The 19813-nt window shown below is 52.0% G+C and overlaps 1 protein-coding gene across 8 annotated transcripts in view; it reads left to right on the forward strand.

Annotated features, from left to right (window-relative positions):
• The window catches only part of IQGAP3 (IQ motif containing GTPase activating protein 3), a 39805-nt gene that overhangs the window by 14813 nt on the left and 5179 nt on the right, over positions 1–19813 (forward strand). For 7 of the 8 annotated variants that reach the window (XM_082391812.1, XM_082391816.1, XM_082391814.1 and 4 more), the window contains 20 exons: positions 1134–1291; positions 3002–3123; positions 3226–3389; positions 4756–4846; positions 5735–5902; positions 5995–6134; positions 6239–6409; positions 9518–9601; positions 9761–9832; positions 9934–10003; positions 12721–12929; positions 13641–13793; positions 14089–14252; positions 14590–14814; positions 15681–15821; positions 17234–17318; positions 17740–17972; positions 18344–18476; positions 18572–18674; positions 19290–19416. In XM_082391812.1, coding sequence (XP_082247938.1) covers positions 1134–1291; positions 3002–3123; positions 3226–3389; positions 4756–4846; positions 5735–5902; positions 5995–6134; positions 6239–6409; positions 9518–9601; positions 9761–9832; positions 9934–10003; positions 12721–12929; positions 13641–13793; positions 14089–14252; positions 14590–14814; positions 15681–15821; positions 17234–17318; positions 17740–17972; positions 18344–18476; positions 18572–18674; positions 19290–19416 — 2813 coding nt within the window. The remainder of the gene's footprint in view (positions 1–1133; positions 1292–3001; positions 3124–3225; positions 3390–4755; positions 4847–5734; positions 5903–5994; positions 6135–6238; positions 6410–9517; positions 9602–9760; positions 9833–9933; positions 10004–12720; positions 12930–13640; positions 13794–14088; positions 14253–14589; positions 14815–15680; positions 15822–17233; positions 17319–17739; positions 17973–18343; positions 18477–18571; positions 18675–19289; positions 19417–19813) is intronic. The other variant, XM_082391819.1, reaches the window with a different exon arrangement.

The raw sequence follows: 19813 nt of genomic DNA on the forward strand, positions 1-19813 counted from the left end.
GTACAGCTTCTCTGACGGTGAGGTGATAGGGCCCTCCTGTAGGGACTTCCCAGCCTGTTGGAGGAGTTAGAATACACCCGAGGGTCCAGGCAGAGACACAGGGAGGAGTAGATGATGTAAATGGGAGATGACTTCACACTAGGGAAGTGGAAGGGGCAGAGCTCAGGGTAAGTCTGGGAAGGCTCCTCGGAAGAGAGGAGACTCAATAAAGAATCCTAACCACAGCAGGCATTTATAGAGCATCGACTCCAGGCATGACACTCAGGAAGTGCATGGTCTCAATGTATGAGACTATAGTACAAGGAAGCATAAAATAAGTCCTGAGAAGTAAAGCATAGCGATTAATGTGGACTTTAGAGCCAGAATCCTTGAGTTAAATTTCAGCTCTACTGCTTCCTAGCTACGTGACCTTGGGCAAACTATTTACCTCCTCTGCCCCTCAATTCATATATAAAATGGGAACAATAATATACTTATTTCATAGGATTGTTGTAAGGATTAAATGAGTTAACATATGTGCTTAGAAGTGAGCATGGCGTGAAATTTTTAGCCATTATCATCATCATCATTATTATTATTATTATTATTTGCAGCATTCTATTTGTAGAGGACAGGAAGGGTGCTCCAGACAGGGAACAGCACAAGCAGATATTTGAGAAGGAGGAGAAGACTGGGCAGGGAAGTGGCCCTTGGGTGTGTAGTACAGCACTGAGGAGCCCACATAATCTTGCTCTCAGTGTGCCCAGGGCCTAGTGCAGTTCTTGGTGTGTGGTAGGGACCAGAAAGGAGCAGGTAGGACTCACTGGTTAAATGTGGGCTCTGGTATCTGGCAGTTAGCTTTAACTTATATTACTTGACTATGGGTTCATCTGTGAAATAGGGATATTAACAATACTTACCTCTTTGGCTTGTTATGAAAGTTAACTGATAATGTGCACGAAGTACTTATACATTGAGCACATAGTAAGCATTCTCAAGTATTAAGTATGATTAATTATTAGTGAATGGATTAGGCCATAGGTGTTTTGAGACAGAGACTCTGGGATGTGGGAGAGTCTTGGGGGCAGGATGGCAGGCAGACCCCCGAGGCCCTTCACCAGCCCACTAGAGAATCAGCCCTCCCTCTGTTGTAGGAGCTTGGCCAGGAGGAGCTCTTCGTGGCCGTGGAGATGCTCTCAGCCGTGGTCCTGATCAACCGAGCTCTGGAGGCCAGGGATGCCAGCAGCTTCTGGAGCAGTCTGGTGAACCCCGCCACAGGGCTGGCCGAGGTGGAAGGAGAGAATGCTCAACGGTGAGAAAGGTTAAGGTTTAGCCGCATGTTGAGAGAGGGGATGGGTGGGTGATGGAGGGAATGTAGCCAAGAGTCCAAGTTCTTGTGCTCGGAGACTAGCCTTCTGCATGATGCCCTGTTCTCCGGCACAGGCCCACCCTCTGGGTCTATTTGCAGTTCCCTGGCCTGTGTTTCTCCTGGGAGTGGGTGGGTTCACAGTCATTCCCCTTTCCTCCGTTTATTTAATCTTTTATCACAAAGGTTTGAGTACCCACTCATGTGCCAGATACTATTTTTTTTTCTCAATTATTTATTTATTTAGTTGCACCGGGTCTTAGTTGTGGCCCGCGGGCTCCTTAGTTGTGGCACGTATGCTCCTCAGTTGTGGCCAGCAGGCTCCTTAGTTGTGGCATGCAAACTCTTAGTTGCAGCATGCACGTGGGATCTAGTTCCCTGACCAGGGATTGAACCCAGTCCCCCTGCATTGGGAGCGTGGAGTCTTAACCACTGCTCCACCAGGTAAGTCCTGCCAGGTACTATTCTAGGTGCTGGGAAACAACAGTGAACAAAACACAGTTCCCTGCTCTCATCTAACTTATGTGCTAGTAGAGGGAGACAGACAAAAAACAAACATGTCAAATGATTAGAAGAGCTATGGTGGTTAAAAAAACAGGGCAAAGCAGATACAGGGTGGGGACATGGTAAGGGCAGTTTGTCTCTGCTACATAGTATGGTTATGGAAGCCTTCTTTGGTAGGGGGGTCATTTTGAGAGAGACCTAAAGGGCGTAAGCTATCTGGGGCACAGACCCTGAAAAAGAAGTGTCCTTGGTGTGTTCAAAGAACACAAGGAAGCCACGAGGCGGAGTGGAGGGAGGGAGGGAGAATAATGGGAGAAGAAGTTGCAGAGGCTGGATCATGTAGGCCTCTGGCTTTTACTCTGAGTGAGGAAGGAAGCCACGGGGGGGGGGATTTGAGCGAGGAGGGAGGTGATCTGACCTACTTTTAACAGGATCACTCTGGCTGCTGTGCCGAGAATCGACTACAGGGTTAGAAGGGAAGAAGCAGGGAAACCTGTTAAATGTCTATTGGAGTAACCTGGGCGAGAGTTGATGGAGGCTTGGCCTAGGGCGGTAGCAGTGGAGGTGGTGAAAAGGAGCCAGATTTTGGATATATTCTGATAGCTGAACTGACAGGATTTGGTTATGTGGTGGATATGGGGTGTGAGAGAGACTGGAGACGGGTATGACTCCCAAGATTTTTGGCCTGAGAAGTTGGAGTAAACATTTACCAAGATGGGAAAGACTGTGGGAAACGCAGGTTGAATAGGGGGGATCGGGAGTTTAGATGTTTGCTGCTGGGCTTGCGGTGATTTTTGGCGTTCACGTGGAGATGCTGAGCAGCCAGCTGGCATTTATGAATGGGCTATTGGTGTACTTTTTGGAGTCATTAGAACGTGGTGTTTCAAGCCATGAGATTAAGTGAGATCACTTAGGATGTGAGCATGGAGAGAGAAGAGGCCTGAAGACTGAGTCTTGGGATGCTCCGACATTTAGAGGTGAAGGAGGAACCAGCAGAGGAGACTTAGAAAGGACAACCTGTAAGGCGAGACGAGAACCAGGAGAATGTGACGTCCTGGAGGTCAAGTGAGGAAAGTAGTCCAGAAGTTTCCCCTGACCTCTGGCTGATGATGCACATACTACCCCCCTCACTCTCGCTCACCTTGCTGCCAGGTACTTTGATACTCTGGTGAAGCAGCAACAGGTGCATGGAATGGATGGGGCCTTCCTGAGCTGGAATGATCTTCAGGCCACCGTGAGTCAGGTCAACGCCCGGATCCAGGAAGAGACCAATCGTGAGTGGAGTCCAGGACTGGGGGAAGATGGCCCAATGCGGACAGCCCCATCCCTTAGCCGTAAGTCTGGGCCCTCGGCCCACCTAGATCTCTCTTTCCCAGAGGTCCTTGCGGTCAGCCTCATCAATGAGGCTCTGGAGCAGAACAACCCTGAAAAGACCCTCTCCTCCCTTCTGCTTCCTGCGGCTGGCCTGGACGATGTCAGCCTTCCTGTTGCCCCTCGGTACCATCTCCTCCTCGTGGCGGCCAAAAAGCAGAAGGCCCAGGTGAGGCTTGGGCTGGCTGGGTTGGTCACCAGAGCAGGAAGAATATCCCCTATGGGTAGAGCTGTGCCCAGTATGCACCCTGGGAAAGCCAGTCTGATGGGCACCGTCCCTTCTGGGGATGCGAGGCAGTGGGGGTTCTGATCTGGCCTTGGGGGAAGAAGGGCAGAGTTCTGGTTGCCAGCACAGAGCGAATGGTGGGGGCCTTGTGCGTGGGAAGAGCACAGGTCTGGGAGCCAGAAAACCCAGACTGGATTCCCTGCTCTGACACTCAGTGACCATGTGACTTACAGCAATTCCCTAACATCCCTGAGCTCTCCTTATACATCTGTAAAATACTACATGCCCTGGTCCTACCTACCTACTGGAATGAGGGTTAAAAACCAAGTGAGTTGAAGAATGTGGCAGGGTTTTAAACCTGTAACATCCAGAGCAGGCAGCAGCGTAGAGAGTGGCTGAGGACAAGGACTCCTGCATCCTTGTCCAGGTTGCATCCAACTCCAGGTTGCATCCTGGCACCTGACCCTGCACGTGTTACTTACCCTCTCTGGGCCTCAGTTCCCTCACCTACAAGCTTGTGATAATAGTGAACTTGTCTCAGAGTTATAGGGTTTAAGTGAGGTAATATGACAGGGGTACTAGCTAAGGTTGATGGAGTTCTAACCCTGTTCCCGAGCATTGTCTTATGTGCTTTGCAAGTTTTAGTTCATAAGAAAGTGCTTTGGAACACTGCCTGGAACACAGTGCTCAATAAAATGTTAGTTTAGAACGTTCACTCTATTAATGAGGAGAGCTGGGAGGGAGTAGAGTCTGGGGTTGGGATTGGCTAAAGCAAGGGAGGGAACAAGCCTGACAGCGTGGCAGGCACAGGCTCACTTAACCCGTGGTCACATGCAATCTTCCCACTGCCTTGTGGGGCAGAGGAGTGTGGAGAGGAATGGGAAGGAGAGGGTGGAGGTCAGGGTCAGATGGGCCCAAGAAGCCATAAGTTGAGGCATAGGGGAATGGGGAGGAGGGGCAGGTAAGTGGGGCCTCCGGCGTGGGCTCTCCCTGGACATGACTGAGGCACAAGGGCAGGGAAGTGAGCTGTTGAGAGGGTGGTGGCTGCTGAGGGTTTAAGAGGGTTCTGGGGGTGTTGTGGCCAAGCTGAGTTGATGCTTGGCCTGAAAGCAGGGTAGGAAAGAACCTTGTGAACTGGCAGCTGTCCAAGGGAGCCACAAGGCCATGCCCACGCAGGGTAGGCAGAGGGGAGTGGAGGCTGCTACCCTGTGGCTCCCAATGTGGGCCTGCAGTTTGGCTCCCCTGGGCAGCTGGGCTTGGGGAGACCAGCCTGGGCTCTCATCTTGTCCCATCTCTCTCAATTTACCAGGTGACAGGGGATCCTGGAGCTGTGCTATGGCTGGAAGAGATCCGCCAGGAAGTGGTTAGAGCCAACCAGGACACAAACACAGCTCAGAGGAGTAAATGGGCAGGGGTGGGGGCAGGAGTGGAGGGGAGAGGGGTTGGGGGAGGCGAGGAGATGTGGGCTCAGCGGGAGCCTCCCCAGTCACCTCCTCCATTTCAACCTCTTTGGGGAGGCAGGCCAGAATGAGAACAGGGCTGCTGCTTTGACCGTAGGATGGATTTCCTAGCAGTCAGCCGGGCAGGAAATCCTCAGGAGTCGAGAGCCCATAGTCCACCCACTGCCTCCTTCTGTGCCTTCCTGTGTACACTTTCCTCCTGCAATGTGAGCATGTGAAACCACGTGGGGGTCAAAAACCCATCCCATTTTCTAGTGGTAGCTTGAGTCTGGGTTCCAACAATCAGCTCTGGTTAGAGAATGTTTAGTCTTGAAGTTGGCGAAGAGGGGTTGGCTTTGAGGAAAACTAGGCAAGGTCAGTACAAATAGACACTGGTGTTATTTCTGGTGTGGGGTGCTGATGGTGTTAGTTTCCAGTGTCTGGAGGCCATCTGTCCATCTGTCTGTCTGTGAGTGACTGGAAGGCAGGGACTGCATCAACTCCCCCCACTTCTTGGACTTTATTCTCCTCCTAAAAGACTGTCTTGAGGCTCTCTGACCATATCCTGCCCTGGAGCTTCTGTACAAGCTGACTTTCCTTTTACCAAGCCCCAGCCCAGCCCTACACGGCCTTCCTCCAGGAAGCCTTCCTTGGTTGCTACCTTTTCCTCCAAGCACAGCTGCATGCTGCTTCTTTTCATCTGTGTCCATCCTGGGATGTCCTTGTCCCTTCCATCAGGCAGAGTGGTTTTGTGTCCTTCTTCTCTGGATCCCTTCCCAACAGACAGGACAGGGCCTCTGGGAGGGGCTCAGGGAAAGATTGACCACTTCCTCCCAATGCCCCTATTAGTGGCTCTTGGTGTGGCCGCCATCAATCAGGCCATCAAGGAGGGCAAGGCAGCCCAGACAGAACGGGTGTTAAGGAACCCCTCCGTGGGCCTCCGATGGGTGGTTCCTGACTGCGCTGACGGGTACCAGCGAGTCCTGGAAGATGCCATGGCAAAGAAGTGGCGCCCAGGTAGTGGCCTTACCATGCCCCTCCCTTCTGTGCATGTCTCAGCCACCTCTAGCCTCCTCTGAGCCTTCTCTGCTTACTTGGTTTCTGCTTAGGGGATACGGCGCTCTGGGTTCAACATGACATGAAGGATGGTACCACCTACTACTTCCATCTGCAGACCTTCCAGGGGACCTGGGAGCGACCCCCCGGCTGCCGCCTCAACACCTCCCACCTGACTCGGGAGGAGATCCAGGTTGGTGGGCCCCTGCAAAGGAGGGGCCTCATGGATGGGAAGTTTCCTGCGGGAGAGGCTCCCACCCACCAGGACACCAAAGGCTCTCTCTCCTACTTCCGCAGTTGGCCGTCACCAAGATCACCGCTGCCCACGACCGCCAACAGCTCTGGAAGGCCAATGTGGGCTTCATTATCCGGCTCCAGGCCCGCCTCCGCGGCTTCCTGGTTCGGCAGAAGTTTGCTGAACGTTCCCACTTTCTGAGGACCTGGCTCCCAGCAATCATCAAAATCCAGGTAGCAGGCTCTGGCCATCTGAGGCTTCAGGGCCTGGACGTATCTGAGCTTCAGGGTTTCCTCCCCACTTACTTTTTGCTGAGTGGAGTTGGGATGATCTTTTGGCCTCTGAACAGTAGTGGTTAAGAGCATGGTTTCTGGAGCCCAGACTACTTGGGTTTGAATCCCCGTTCCACCAGGTTAGCTGCATGACCTCAACAAGTTACTTACTCTCTCCCAGTTTCCTCATCTGAAAACTAGGAATCTGGAAATTGTAGCACCCACCTTATAGGGTTGTTCTGAGGTAATATCTAAAGTACATCTAAACAGTACCTGGCAGATAGGCAAGAGCATGGTATAAATGCTGGTTACTGGCATCATCATCACCATCCAGAGGGTATGAGAGCTGCTTTTTAGCTTCTCCAGGGGGAGAGTAAAAGATTTAGTGAGACCTCAGGGTATAGACCCCAGGAGGACTTCCTGCCTAGAAAAGGAGTAGTGAAGAGGTGGTGGTGGTTAAACAGAAAAGGGGTGGAATCCCTTAGGGAAAGAACTCTACCTTTTCTCTCCAGCCAGCCTTTCCATTTTTATTCTCCCAACCTGTGGATGGTCCAGTGTGGCCTCTGAGACCAACCCCCAAGTAACTGGGGCACGAGGCCAACTGGGAAGAGAGGCCTTGGGCCCAGGCACTTTACAAGCCAGGAACAGTGGGAGCTGAGCAAACAGAGCTCCTCAGGCAGATGTGACCTGGAGGGCCTCGTGGCAATGTTGGCAGTGTAAAGAGACTTTATTTAATGAACACCTCCAAATGCCCAGTATCTGCGAAGGATGCCACTTGGCACTGGGCAAGGGTGAGAGATGGGTGTGAGAGACACAGGTGAGCGATCACATCTCTCCCATCGCAGGAACTGGAATACAGTGGATGTGAGATATTGTGATAGTAGGGACGCAGAGATAATACCAGAGAACCCCAAGGGAGACAGAAGCACAGACTGAGACTGGCCAATGGCCCTCGATTATGATCTGGGACATGTGGTGGTCACTGAGAACTCAGGCTTTGGAGTCAGAGGCTGCAGTTTGCCTCTTGGTCCTACTACTTCTGGGCACCTTACTTAAGCCTCTCCAGCACTCAGTTTCCTCATTCATAATGGTGGTGCTCGCCTCATGTTGATTGTGAGGGTAAAGTAGGATAATTACATGTAGCATTTAGTGCAGTACATACTCTATTGGTGGGAGCCATTATGAGACATTAAATTTCGGGACATTGGTCCCAGAATTCAAAACAGAACCTTAATAATCAGCATTTAGTGGTCTAAATCATAGGGATTCCTCCCTCCTGAGCACAGCCTGGAATTTCACACCAACTCTAAGGAGCAGAAAAGCCACACCAGCAGTGGGAGAGGGCACAGTGTCGGAAGGCGAGTTTGCTACTGATCCTGGATCTGTGCCGGCTCTGGCCTGGGTCCAGGGAGACAGAAAGGGAGAGGGGGCCCAGAGCCCCAGGCTACCTGCTCTCCAGCTAGGGGGAGTGAGACTCAGAAACGAAGCAGCTTGGGTGTGTTGAGACTTTAATCTCTCCTGAGAGGTCTGACCCTGGCCAGGACCCCAGTCAGGGTCCTGAATTCTGACCAATCCAGATTGGGAGGCCTTCTCTTTAAGGAGCAGCCACATGGGGGTGGGTAGGTGGTAAGAGCAGAGAGGAGACCCCTCTGCCTTTCCCCACAGCAACTGACAATATGTCAGGCAGTACCTGGAGTAGGAGGGGAAGGAGTGCTGAGGAAAGGCACAGACTTGGGGCTTCCTGGCCTCTAGGCTCCAAGATGGGCAGCTGGTATCATGGGGCCAAGCTGTCTCTTTTATATCCTTTCCCAACAGAAGGACAGTGTAAGTCTTAGGGGAAAGCCTGGCCAAGAGAGCTGGCTTTAGAAGGGGCTGGGAGGGACAGTTGTCTGAAAGGAGATGCTCTTAACGCACCAAGCCATGGCAATGTCAGCGGCAGAGTGTTCTCCAGGGCCTGAGCTCTCAGGAGATGTTTAATGTGTTCCCTAAAAGATAGGATTTCAGTAGGTAGAGACAGGGCTGAGGTGAGGGTGGGCATAGACAAAGGTTCAGGGGCAGAAGATCATAAGGCATGTTTAGAAGAAAGTGAAATGTCTGAGGTGGTTAAAATCCTTAAGGAAGTAGGGATCAGTAGACAGATAGGAGTGTGGGGTCAGATGGTTGAGAACTTCTGGAAACTTTGGGGCTGGAAGAAACATGGTCTAAGTGGTACTTTAGGAGAATTAATCTCACACAAGCTTGGGGTGAAAGGGAAGAGGCCCCTAGGAAGGAGACCAAAACGGAAGGGAGCCATGAGATTTGTGTCCTAGGGACCGAAGGGGATGTGACTTATGGAGGAGATGGTCATTTAGACCCTTTGCAGCAGACTAGCAGTGGGGAGGGGCATCAGCCTGACAGCTGAATTACTGGGGGCCTTGGAGGGAAGATTTGCTTAGAGCTGGGGTTCAGAGCTGAATGGTAGAGTTGTAAAGAGAAGGGTGAGTTATGAGAGCATGAATGACCTGCTGCCCAGATGGCCATTGGCAGAGATGGTGGGCACACAGCTCTGTGCCTGCATACACTTTCCACCCGTGCCACCATGTGCCTCTCCAGACCATGGAGCGTGTGACAGAGTGTGGGTAGTCTTTATGTGGGTGGATTAGTATGTTGGGGGGGTTATGGTACATGCTGTGGTGAGGCTGGTGAGTAGATGTATGCTTTATTAATATCTTTTACGCTTTTATCTTAACAGTTGTTTCTATGAGGAGGTGTTGCTTAGCATGAGTGTGTGTGTTTGATTGCATGGTGCACGCGTGAGTGTGTGTGTGTGTGTGTGTGTGTGTGTGTGTGTGTGGGACCAGGGAGTGTGACAGAGGCTATGATTGGCTACATGCAGACGTTTGGTCTTCCCCATGAAGTTGGAAGTTCTTTGAGAACAGGGCCAGTTTCCCCTTCCTTCCCCCTCTACTTTCCTGCCTCCCCACACCCCCCCGCCCCTTCCCTGGAGATCCCAGGACGAGGCTTTTCCCACAAGCTTCTCAGGCCAACAGGGACCAGCTGGGGTTACCGCTTTTTCCCTTCTGATCTCAGGCTCATTGGCGGGGTTACAGACAGCGGAAGATTTACCTGGAACGGTTGCAGTATTTAAAAGCAAACACGAATGCTGTAATCAAGGTAGCTATCATGATTTGGGTGGGTTCCTGTCTCTCTTGAAGGACTCTCTGAGAACAGTTTTTAGTCCCCTCACCTCCTATGACCTCTAGAGATGGCTGGATTGGCCTGGAGGGCGGGCCCTGAGCCTGGAGCTCTGAGGCAGTGTGTCTCTGCCCCCAGATCCAGGCTTGGGCCCGGATGTGGGCAGCTCGGAGGCGATACCGGAGGCGTCTGGGCTACTTCCAGAAGAATGTGAGTGTCATCCCACTCTCCCTGTCCCCGTATCCAACCTTTATCCATGAGACCAGAGCACAGGCAGCCAGCAACCCTTTTCCCATCTGTGTTCCTGGCAGGTTAACTCCATCGTGAAGATCCAGGCATTTTTCCGAGCCAGGAAAGCCCGGGATGACTACAGGATGTTAGGTAAACTGCCTGGCTTCCCTCCTCTGTCTGTGCACGTGTCTGTCTTTGCGAGTTTCCTGGCTTTCAACAGTTAGCAAGGTAGAAAGTCACATGACCCCACAGCTCACAAACTGGGACCTTAGAGAAGTTGTCTGGCCTTCTTAAGCCTTTTTCTCTCACCAACAGCTGATATCCCCAACCTTGAGCTTGTCTTAGGACCCAGGGTGGGTGGAGGAATGAGGAGATGTGCTCCTGCCTTTGCAGATACCCCGGTTTGATGGGAGGGATAGGAAGGGAGGTCTAGATATCCCTCCTGGGGCCACACAGCGGGTAAGGGGAAGGTACAAGTTGTCTGTGCAGGAATGTGGAACAGAGGTGGTAACAAAAGCCCCCCTGCCCCACCCCAGTAAGAGATAGCCTCATCACAGGAAAAGCCCCTCTAACAAGGTTCTGTCTGTACCTCTGTACCAGTCTTAGATTATCTTCCTGTTGCTACCACACAAGCAAAAAAAAAAAAAAAAAAAAAGAAGAAGAAAGAAAGAAAGAAAAGGCTCTTTCTCCTCTCCCTAGAGTTCCAGCCTTCCCCCACTTTGCCCTCTTCCCTGACCCATGATTCCTCCACTTCCCGCCCTCTGTGGCCCAACACACAGGAAGCCAGGCGAGGTACCTGGGGTCCTCTCTGCAGTGCTAGGGAACTTGAGGAGGAGCACTTGAGGGAGCTCCATCTTCCTGCCCCATGGCTCCCAGTAGTTGGGCATACATCTAAAGCCTTAAAGAGGTCCTTCTAGGCTGCTCTTGGCTCCTGTTCTTAAAGCCCAGAAACCCAGCCTTGGAGGTCCCCCTCCTTTTGGTGAAGCGGACTAGTGGTCTATCTCCAGGTTTGCCTCCAGCCCGTGGGTTTCCGAAGAGGTAGGCCCCTTTCCTTCCTGGGCCTGAGGCCACACCTGTGGGCTTCAAGGTTGAGTACACTGTTCAGGAATCATCTCCTTCACCTCCTTAGTCCATCTTCCCACCCTGTCCTGCCGGCAGGGGTACCACCTGCCCCTCTCTAGCCATCTGCTTCCGGGCAGCTAGCTGCTTTTCCCTCCTTACCTCTCCCCAGCCTGGCCCTTTCTGTTTTTTCTCTTGCTGTTGCATTAATACCACTGCCCTGACCAACCTTGATCTCTTTTTCTTCTCTTTAATTTATAGTTTTTCTGGAAGAACTTGTTTTTACCAGGTCTGTCTCCCAATTTCATTAGCCCCAGCTCCACTCAGGGCACTGCCACTTACTAGCCGTGTGGCCCTAGGCAAGTTACTAAACTTCTTTATTGCCTCCATTTTCTCATTTATAAAATGGAGATAATGATCAGGTATGGTTGTTGTGAGGATTAAATGAGTTAAGGTGCTATATCTCGTGAATCCAAGATGCCATCAACTGTCTTCCATTGGTTCATCCATTCTCCACTCCTCAAAGATCTGTCTTCCACACAGTAGCCAGATTAGTCCATTAAACCTCATGATCTTGTCACTCTCCTTCTTAAAACCTGTCAGCGACACCCCATTGCCCTGGGGATAAAGTCCAGTCTCCTAAGCACAGCTTCCAAAACTCTTTGATCCAACCTCTCCCTGCACCTCTGACCTCACTGACCCCCAGCCCTGTCCCTCAGCACCTGCGCCCTCCACACTGTGTTACAGACGTGATGGACTTCTAGCACTTCCTAAAACAGCCAAGTGCACTCCCTCTCACCTCCTTTTCACAGACATCAGGTTGGGTCTCACCTCCTCCCGGAAGCCTTTCTTCACTCCGCAGGTGGCCTTTGGTGGCCCGCTTTCACTTTCCCAAAGGTCCCCATGCTTGACCCTCTCAGAGCACTAACCACACTGTAGTGAATTGTGGTTTATTTGTCTGCTTCCCTTACTGGACTGCCTTTAAGGACTAGGCCTAGTTTTGTTTATCCTCCAAATCTGACTCCTTCATTTCTTACTAGCTGTGTAACCTAGGGCAACATACTTACCCTTTCTGTGCCGGAGTGATTTCCTCAGTAAGTTACAGTGTGCTGACCTCACAGGGTTGTTTTAAGTATGTTAAAGCACTTAGAACAGTTTCTGTTCCATAGTGAACATTATATGTCTTAGTTGATATTTTGTTGTTATTCCCGGCAGCTTAGCTCATAGGCTTCTCTTTGCTCAAATATCATTCCAAAAGAGATTCAAGGAGAATCCCTCTAACTCTGACCTCCCTATATTATAAAATCCATTGAACATTCCTTCTATCTGTGCTCCCCCGACACAGACACTCCTGATGGAGGAGGGTTGTGTGAGGGTCAGGCAGGGCTGAGTGGAGGCTGATAGGTGGAAGTGAACTTGGGATGAAGGATGAGTAAGTTGGCCCAGCAGGAGTGGGGAGTGAATCAGAATAGGGGGGCCTAAACGGATCATCAGAGGATGCTAGGGCTCTGACTTTGGTGTGGGAGGTCACCGAGATAGACCCAGGTTGGGGGTGAATCCAGGCAGGGGAAGGACAGCTCTTGTGTCATCCCTAGTTATAAGATAAGGAGCTCAGGGACAGGACTGGCTGGGAGGCTGCCCACTGCCCTCCAGCTGCAGGCAGAACTAATTAGAAAAGGACTGGGCTTGGGGACCTGCTAGCCTCCAGCAGAATGGACACTGAGGGAGGGATTACTGGGGAAGGGGGCTGGCGAGGAAGCCTCTAGTGAAGGCATGTCTAATCCCGGCGCCTCTTCCGTTCCCGCCAGTCCGCGCGCCCCATCCCCCTCTCAGCGTGGTACGCAGATTTGCCCACCTCTTGAATCAAAGCCACCAGGACTTCTTGGCTGAGGCAGAGCTGCTGAAGCTCCAGGAAGAGGTGGTCAGGAAGATCCGGTCCAATCAGCAGCTGGAGCAGGACCTCAATCTCATGGACATCAAGATTGGCCTGCTGGTGAAGAATCGGATCACCCTGCAGGTGAGGGGCCCACTGGCCTACCCTTCTCCCAAATCTAGCTGCCCCTGGAGAGGTGATGCTGGCCATTCTCTGGTTGCTAATCAAATATTTTTTAAAGGTCTGGATTTTATCACATGGCTCAGGTCCTTGTACAGTGGTCCTCTGCCCTTCTAGTAATTTGTTGGGGCACATGATATAGCAGAAAGAGCACTGGACATAAAATTGGAATGGCTGGCTCTGCTGATTCCTAGTGATGGGACTGCGGGCTGGTTGTTTAACCTCTAGGTCTGTTTCCTCATTAGTAATGTGGGAATAATGAGAGTGCCTACCTCACCAGGCCAAATGTAAAAATAGATATGAAAACTCCTTAAACTGTAAATTACCATACAAATGTGCAGTGACGGGGTGGAAGTGATATAGTGATATCTCCACCTCAAATCTGTACAACAGTCTAATAAGAAATAAGAGCAGAAACGAATAGACATGGTGCCTCAGTCTGGTAACCCACTTCTCTCTGGGGACTCACCCTGTGACAGCAGAGGTGCCAGATGGAGTCTCGGGGCAGTGGGAGGCCCTTTCTCACCCTAGAGCTATTTATCTCCCTTGGCTCATTCCTTGAATACCTTGAACAGCAGAAAGCCCTGGCTCTTCAAGGCACTGATTCTAGACCATATGTTCTGTGCTCTGTGCTGGCCTGGGTTGGTTGTATCACACGCTCCCCCGCCTCTGCAGGAAGTGGTCTCCCACTGCAAGAAGCTGACCAAGAAGAATAAGGAACAGCTGTCAGATATGATGGTTCTGGACAAGCAGAAGGGATTAAAGTCGCTGAGCAAAGAGAAACGGCAGAAACTAGAAGCTTACCAACACCTCTTCTACCTGCTCCAGGTGAGCAGAGGACTTTGGAAGGAGATATCTCCACTATCTCCTGAGGGTCTGGGACCTTGAGGCCTTCATGTCTGTGCCTTTACCTGCAAGTAAGGTGTTCTTTCCTACAATCCTAATGCCTTGTACCCAGGGAAAGAGACTACCTCTGTTCATTTGTCTGGAATGTTCCCAGTACCCCCCAGAAAGTGTGACAGTGTTCTCTATTCCAAGTTCCAATCAGCAAAGCCTTTCTTTATCTGATCACTAGTCCTCAAGGTGCATTATCATCTATTCCTATCTCCCCCACTGCGTACAGACTCAACCCATCTACCTGGCCAAGCTGATCTTTCAGATGCCGCAGAACAAAACCACCAAGTTCATGGAATCAGTGATTTTCAGTCTATACAACTATGCCTCCAACCGCCGAGAGGCCTATCTCCTGCTCCAGTTGTTCAAGACAGCACTCCAGGAGGAAATCAAGTAGGTTTTCCAGATGCAAAGGAATGGGAAGAGAATGGGTGAAGAGATGCCACTATTGGCTCCTTCACAAGGTGACAATTTATTGAGGTTTGAAGGTAGAAATGGAATCAGAAGACCTCTTTTCTCTGCCTCCCACGGAGACAAGACATCTCCTGGGACAGCATGCAGGGAGGACATGCGCGGACATGTTAGCACAAAGGCCGAGACAGAGATAACAAGACATTCCTTAACAGGAGGGATACCAGAGCAGGCTTTAAAGAGCCAAAAATCTCAAAAGGAAAAGCAGCTATTTTACACAGAGGCAGGAGACCAGCTTCAGTTACCTCTTGACCCATAGGTCGAAGGTGGAGCAGCCCCAGGACATGGTGACAGGCAACCCAACGGTGGTGAGGCTGGTGGTGAGATTCTATCGTAACGGGAGGGGGCAGAGTGCCCTGCGGGAGATCCTGGGCAAGGTGATCCGGGATGTGCTGGAGGACAAGATGCTCAGCATCCACACAGACCCTGTCCACCTCTACAAGAGCTGGATCAACCAGACCGAGGCCCAGACAGGGCAGCGCAGGTGAGCAGACGGGCAGAGGGAGAGCTCTCTTTGATCAGCTCAGCCTGGGGCCTCACTGGGGAAGCTTGAGTGTGCTTTGAAGGTGGCATATAAATGAGCAGGCTGATTTATGCAAATATGACACCAGCCCTATAGGATGAAATATGGTAGCCTTTAGACCCCCTCTGGTAATTAACATGGAACTGCTGTAAATGACACCAGACCTGGTGCGCTTAACATAGAATGAGCACAGATGAATATGCAAATGTGTTTAATTGCCATGTCAGTGCTTGCAAATGATATGTCAGGTTTACTGGGAGTTGGGATATGGACTCCTTATTGATAGGAGTATAGTTGAATATTCAGATTTATAGATGAATAGGCAAATGAGATAGTGGGAGAAATAAGTTGGCCTTATAGATTGGAGGCATTAACTCAGGTGCATAGGTACTAGGGAAATGGAGCCGCTGAGGAGAGCAGGCAGCGCTGGTGGCTTCTCTGGGTGGCACGCAGGCATATAGGATGGGGGTACTGCAAGGCCTGGCCCAGCCTTCCCCACCACCACAACTACCAAAGATATGCAGGGTGGCCCTGGTCTCCTCTGGTTCCCCTTAGGATCTTTCCACAGACTCCAGGTCCTCCATTTCCTCCTACACTCTTCCACCTCCCCCTGGGTGCTCCACCTCTTTCTTCTTCCACCCACATCACTCTAGTCCTCTCCGAGTCCTTTCTCTTATTCTGGCCTAATCCCCTTAAGCATATGCTGGGCTGCCCTCAGCGTGTATGTATGAGATCTTGTTGTTAGATGAATTTAGGGGGTAGAGCCTCAGGGAGGAGAGGCCATGGGAGGGGCTTCTGGCTGATACCTTGTCTCTCTCTGCCCATAGCCACCTCCCCTATGACATCACCCCAGAGCAGGCCTTGAGCCACCCCGAGGTCCAGAGACGACTGGACATCTCCCTCCGCAACCTCCTTGCCATGACCGATAAGTTCCTTGCAGCCATCATCTCATCTGTGGACCAAATTCCGTATGTGCACCAGCCGCACACCAGCCTAGGCACAGGATCTCAAGAGGGCCAGGCCACGATGGGGAGAGCAGAGCAATACTGAAGGATGGAAGCAGGAAGGGAAACTGGTCTCGAGGTGCTCAAGGGCTTCAGGAGATGGGTGGAGGATGCCCAAAGCCCCGGCTAGAGACTTGCGCTGGAATACAGCACGCGGGTCTGTGTGGGCAGTCAGAACATCACTGGGCCAGAGAGGGGAACCTCAAGTGATTATGGGGACGTATTATTGTCTGAGTGTAAATGGTGGACAATATAAAACTCTTCAGTCCACAAAGTCAAAAGTAAGAAAACTTCAAACCAGTAAACACTTGATAAAAGTCCTTTCCTTTCTTAAAATTTAGTCAATAATTATTTTTTGAAAAACAGATGATTGAAAACGGTGAGAAGGTGGGACTCATCTAGATCATCACTCAGCCAGCCAGCCTTTCTGGGGCTCAGTGGTGCACTGGGCAAGGTGGGGATGCTGCAGAGGGGAGCCCACAGAGTTCAGTGCCCTGCTCCCCAAACCTGGAGGACTGGATTAAGGATTTAAAATTAGGATTCAGAAAAGGTTGTCCTAGGACTAATAAAGGAAAGTACACAGTGAGCTGTAAACTTCTGTCCCTGACACCCTAGGAGGTGGAAATAGCTTTTAAAGGTATTTAATTAAATTTGTAGGTGGCACACCCATAATAGGAATAATAATTAAGTCTAGCATGTCTGAATAGCACTCTACCATTACTTTCACAGACATAATTTCACTTGATCCTCATAAAAACCCTATGAGATAGAGAGGACAAGAATGAACATTCCCATTTTTCAGATGAGGGAACAAACTTATAAGGGGAGCAAAACAGCCTAAGCTGACATCTCTGGTTAGTGGTGGAATCAGGACTGGACGCTTCTACTCCAGTTCATTGTGCCCTCGGCCCCTGCCTCTAGCCCAGACCAGGCCCTTCATAGATGCTCTGTGATAACAGCCTCAGAGCCTCCCAGGCTGTCCTGGGTTGGGATTCTGGCTGTGGGTGTCAGACACCTAAGGTACAGGCTAAAGGTGCCTCTGTGGGGAATGCGGGATGAATATTGGGATCTGGGGTGTTTCCCAGGGGAGACTAAAGGGGACCAAAGAAGAGGCTCTCAGGCCAGGCTAGAGGCTGCGTGAGAGCTTAGTGGCTGACCGGGCCCTGGTCCTGGGTGCTGACATAAGGGCAGGAGGGAGGGACAAGGCCCAGAGATGTTTGGAGGAAGGCAGCAGGGAGCTGGCTGTGGATAGGGGAGGGCCAGTGCTTGAGCTCAGCTCTGGGGTGGCTGAGCCCGGGGAAGGAGAGGCAGACACTCAGGCCCTCACTCTGGGGTGGGTGGGCAGGGCCATAGCGCACCTATTGCTTTGCCCCCAGGTATGGGATGAGATATGTGGCCAAGGTCCTGAAGACAACTCTGGCAGAGAAGTTCCCCGACGCCACAGAGAATGAGGTCTATAAGGCAAGTGTTGTCTCCCATCCCCCACCTCTTGCGCTCTCCTTTGCCCCGATGGTGCCTGTGAACCCCCAGACTGACACAAAAGGACAGAAAGCCCTATGCTGTAAAAATCCAAGAAGGAAAATATTCACCTTGTCAATCGAGCCTGGCTCACCAGCAGGGCTCAGGTAGCAGATGGAAAGACACCCAGGACATGAGTTAACACTGGCCAACCCTGGACTTGTCAGATCTGGGTTCCAGTCCCAGCTATTGCTCAAGTTTGCTACGTGACCTTGAGCAAGTTCCCGGCCTGCTCTGGGTCCGTTTACTCTTCTGTACAATAACGGGGTTGACCCAGGTGGTCCTTCCAGCCAGGTGAGCAGGGAGAGTGGGGCTGGGGCTGTGGAGGCGGACCCCAGGTGCTTCTACGATCCTGTGCCCTCAGGTCGTAGGGAACCTCCTGTACTACCGCTTCCTGAACCCGGCTGTAGTGGCCCCCGACGCCTTCGACATTGTGGCCATGGCAGCAGGCGGCGCCCTGGCCACCCCCCAGCGCCACGCCCTGGGGGCTGTGGCTCAACTCCTGCAGCACGCTGCAGCTGGCAAGGCCTTCGCCAGGGAGAGCCAGCACCTGCGGGTCTTGAATGACTATCTGGAGGAGACACACCTCAAGTTCAGGTCTTGGGTCCTGGCATCCTATTCCTCCCTGTCCCCTCCTCCTTTTCCCATCTTCTTTCACGTACCACTTCCCCTCTCAACTCCATGAGGAGGGGAGGCATAGAGGTGAAGAGTATGGTTAGTGGGTTAGAGGAGGATAGATTGTTGGAAGGACTCCCCAGTGGAGAGAAAAGAGGACTATTGAAGGAAGTTGGCTTGAGGGGACCACTGCGAGAGAAGGTAGAGCAGCACAGAAGGGCTGGAGCCGAGACTGGAGAGTCAGAGTTGGCTTGAGCAGTCACTGGAGAGGGCCAGCGGAAGGCTGATGGGAACAGAAATGTGGCAGGTGCCGGCCCGCCCCACCCTCTCACATGATCTTCCTCTGGAGGTAGGAGGTTCATCTGCCGAGCCTGCCACGTGCCAGAGCCAGAAGAGCGCTTTGCAATGGATGAGTACTCAGACATGGTGGCTGTGGCCAAACCTGTGGTGTACATCACCGTGGGGGAGCTGGTCAACACGCACAGGGTGAGGGGCGGCAACCTGGGGGCGCTGGGTAGGTGGGCTGGTCCTGGAAGGCCTGGTTCAAACTCTGCATCTCTTTTTCTCCCTCCATCCTATAGCTGTTGCTAGAACACCAGGACTGGATCGCCCCTGATCACTGCGACCCCCTGCACGAGCTCCTGGAGGACCTTGGGGAGCTGCCCACCGTCCCTGACCTCATCGGTGCGTGCCATCCTTGACAGCTGGGGCGGGCGGCAGGGGCCTTCAGGCAGGGGCGGGCAGTCAGGTGAGAAGGGCATGGGAACGTGCCCCCTCAAGTTTGTGTTCAGTTGGGGACGTGTGCCAGGAAGCTGGTTACACACTTTCCCGCTCTCCCTCTGGTCCTGGGATGGACAGACTGATAGGGAGAAAGTGGACAGACAGTAGGGGACCCCGTACCATCATGTAAATGGCCAGTTAAATCATGCGAGAGAGCCTTGGAGGGATACGGCCTGTCTTGGGTCTTAAAATGTGTCTCTGATGAGGGGGGATTTCAGGAGCTGTGGAATGGAAGGAAGCTGGCTTACAGGGGTGGAAGGGCAGGGTGGAGGTGGTGACAGATGGGAGACAGCCGGGAGCTCCAGGCTTGGGGAGGCACAGCCCCAGTAATGCAAGGGTGAGCTCTGTGGGTAACAGCCCTTCCGTTGGTGCTCAGGGCTGAGGGTACAGGGTGGTGCCGCAGGGCAGTGTGGGAAAGCTTCCTGGAAGAGGGGCTCATGGAGCAGTGTATTTATTTACCATGGCCCCATCTGTGCGTGTGTAAGTGTGCTAGTCTCTCTCCTTCCTCACCTGCCTCAGGGGAGAACGTAGCTGCGGATGGGAACGTGGATCTGAGCAAGCTAGAAGTGTCCCTGACACTGACCAACAAGTTTGAAGGGCTAGAGACAGATGCTGACGACACCAATGCCCGGAGCCTGCTTCTGAGGTGGGAGAGCAGCCTCGGCCCCCTGAACCTCCCCAGGCCAGTAAGATGGCTACTCTGGAGTGGCCATCCCACCTTCTTCCTGGGCTCTCTTATCCTTCAGAAAGTTCTCCTTGAAGCCTAACTGGCCTTCCCCTTGCTGCAGTCTCAGCTGTTTTCCTTCTGGCAGCCTCAGCTTTTTGCTCTGTCTTGTGGCTGAAGGCAAAGGAATAGTTAGGACATTGGCAACACGGTTGTTTGCATATTGTTGTGCTGTTTACCAAATGCTTTCTTACACATCATTTAACCTAAGGGACAAACGGTGAGGTAGATAGATGACGGTTTCCCTGCCTTCCAGTGGAGGAAAGAAACTTGGATTAAGTGACTTGCCTAAAGTCCCACAGCCAGTCGGTGGAGGAGC

This window comes from Balaenoptera borealis (assembly GCF_965194805.1).
Source record: "Balaenoptera borealis genome assembly, chromosome: 1".
Classification (NCBI taxonomy): Eukaryota; Metazoa; Chordata; class Mammalia; order Artiodactyla; family Balaenopteridae; genus Balaenoptera; species Balaenoptera borealis.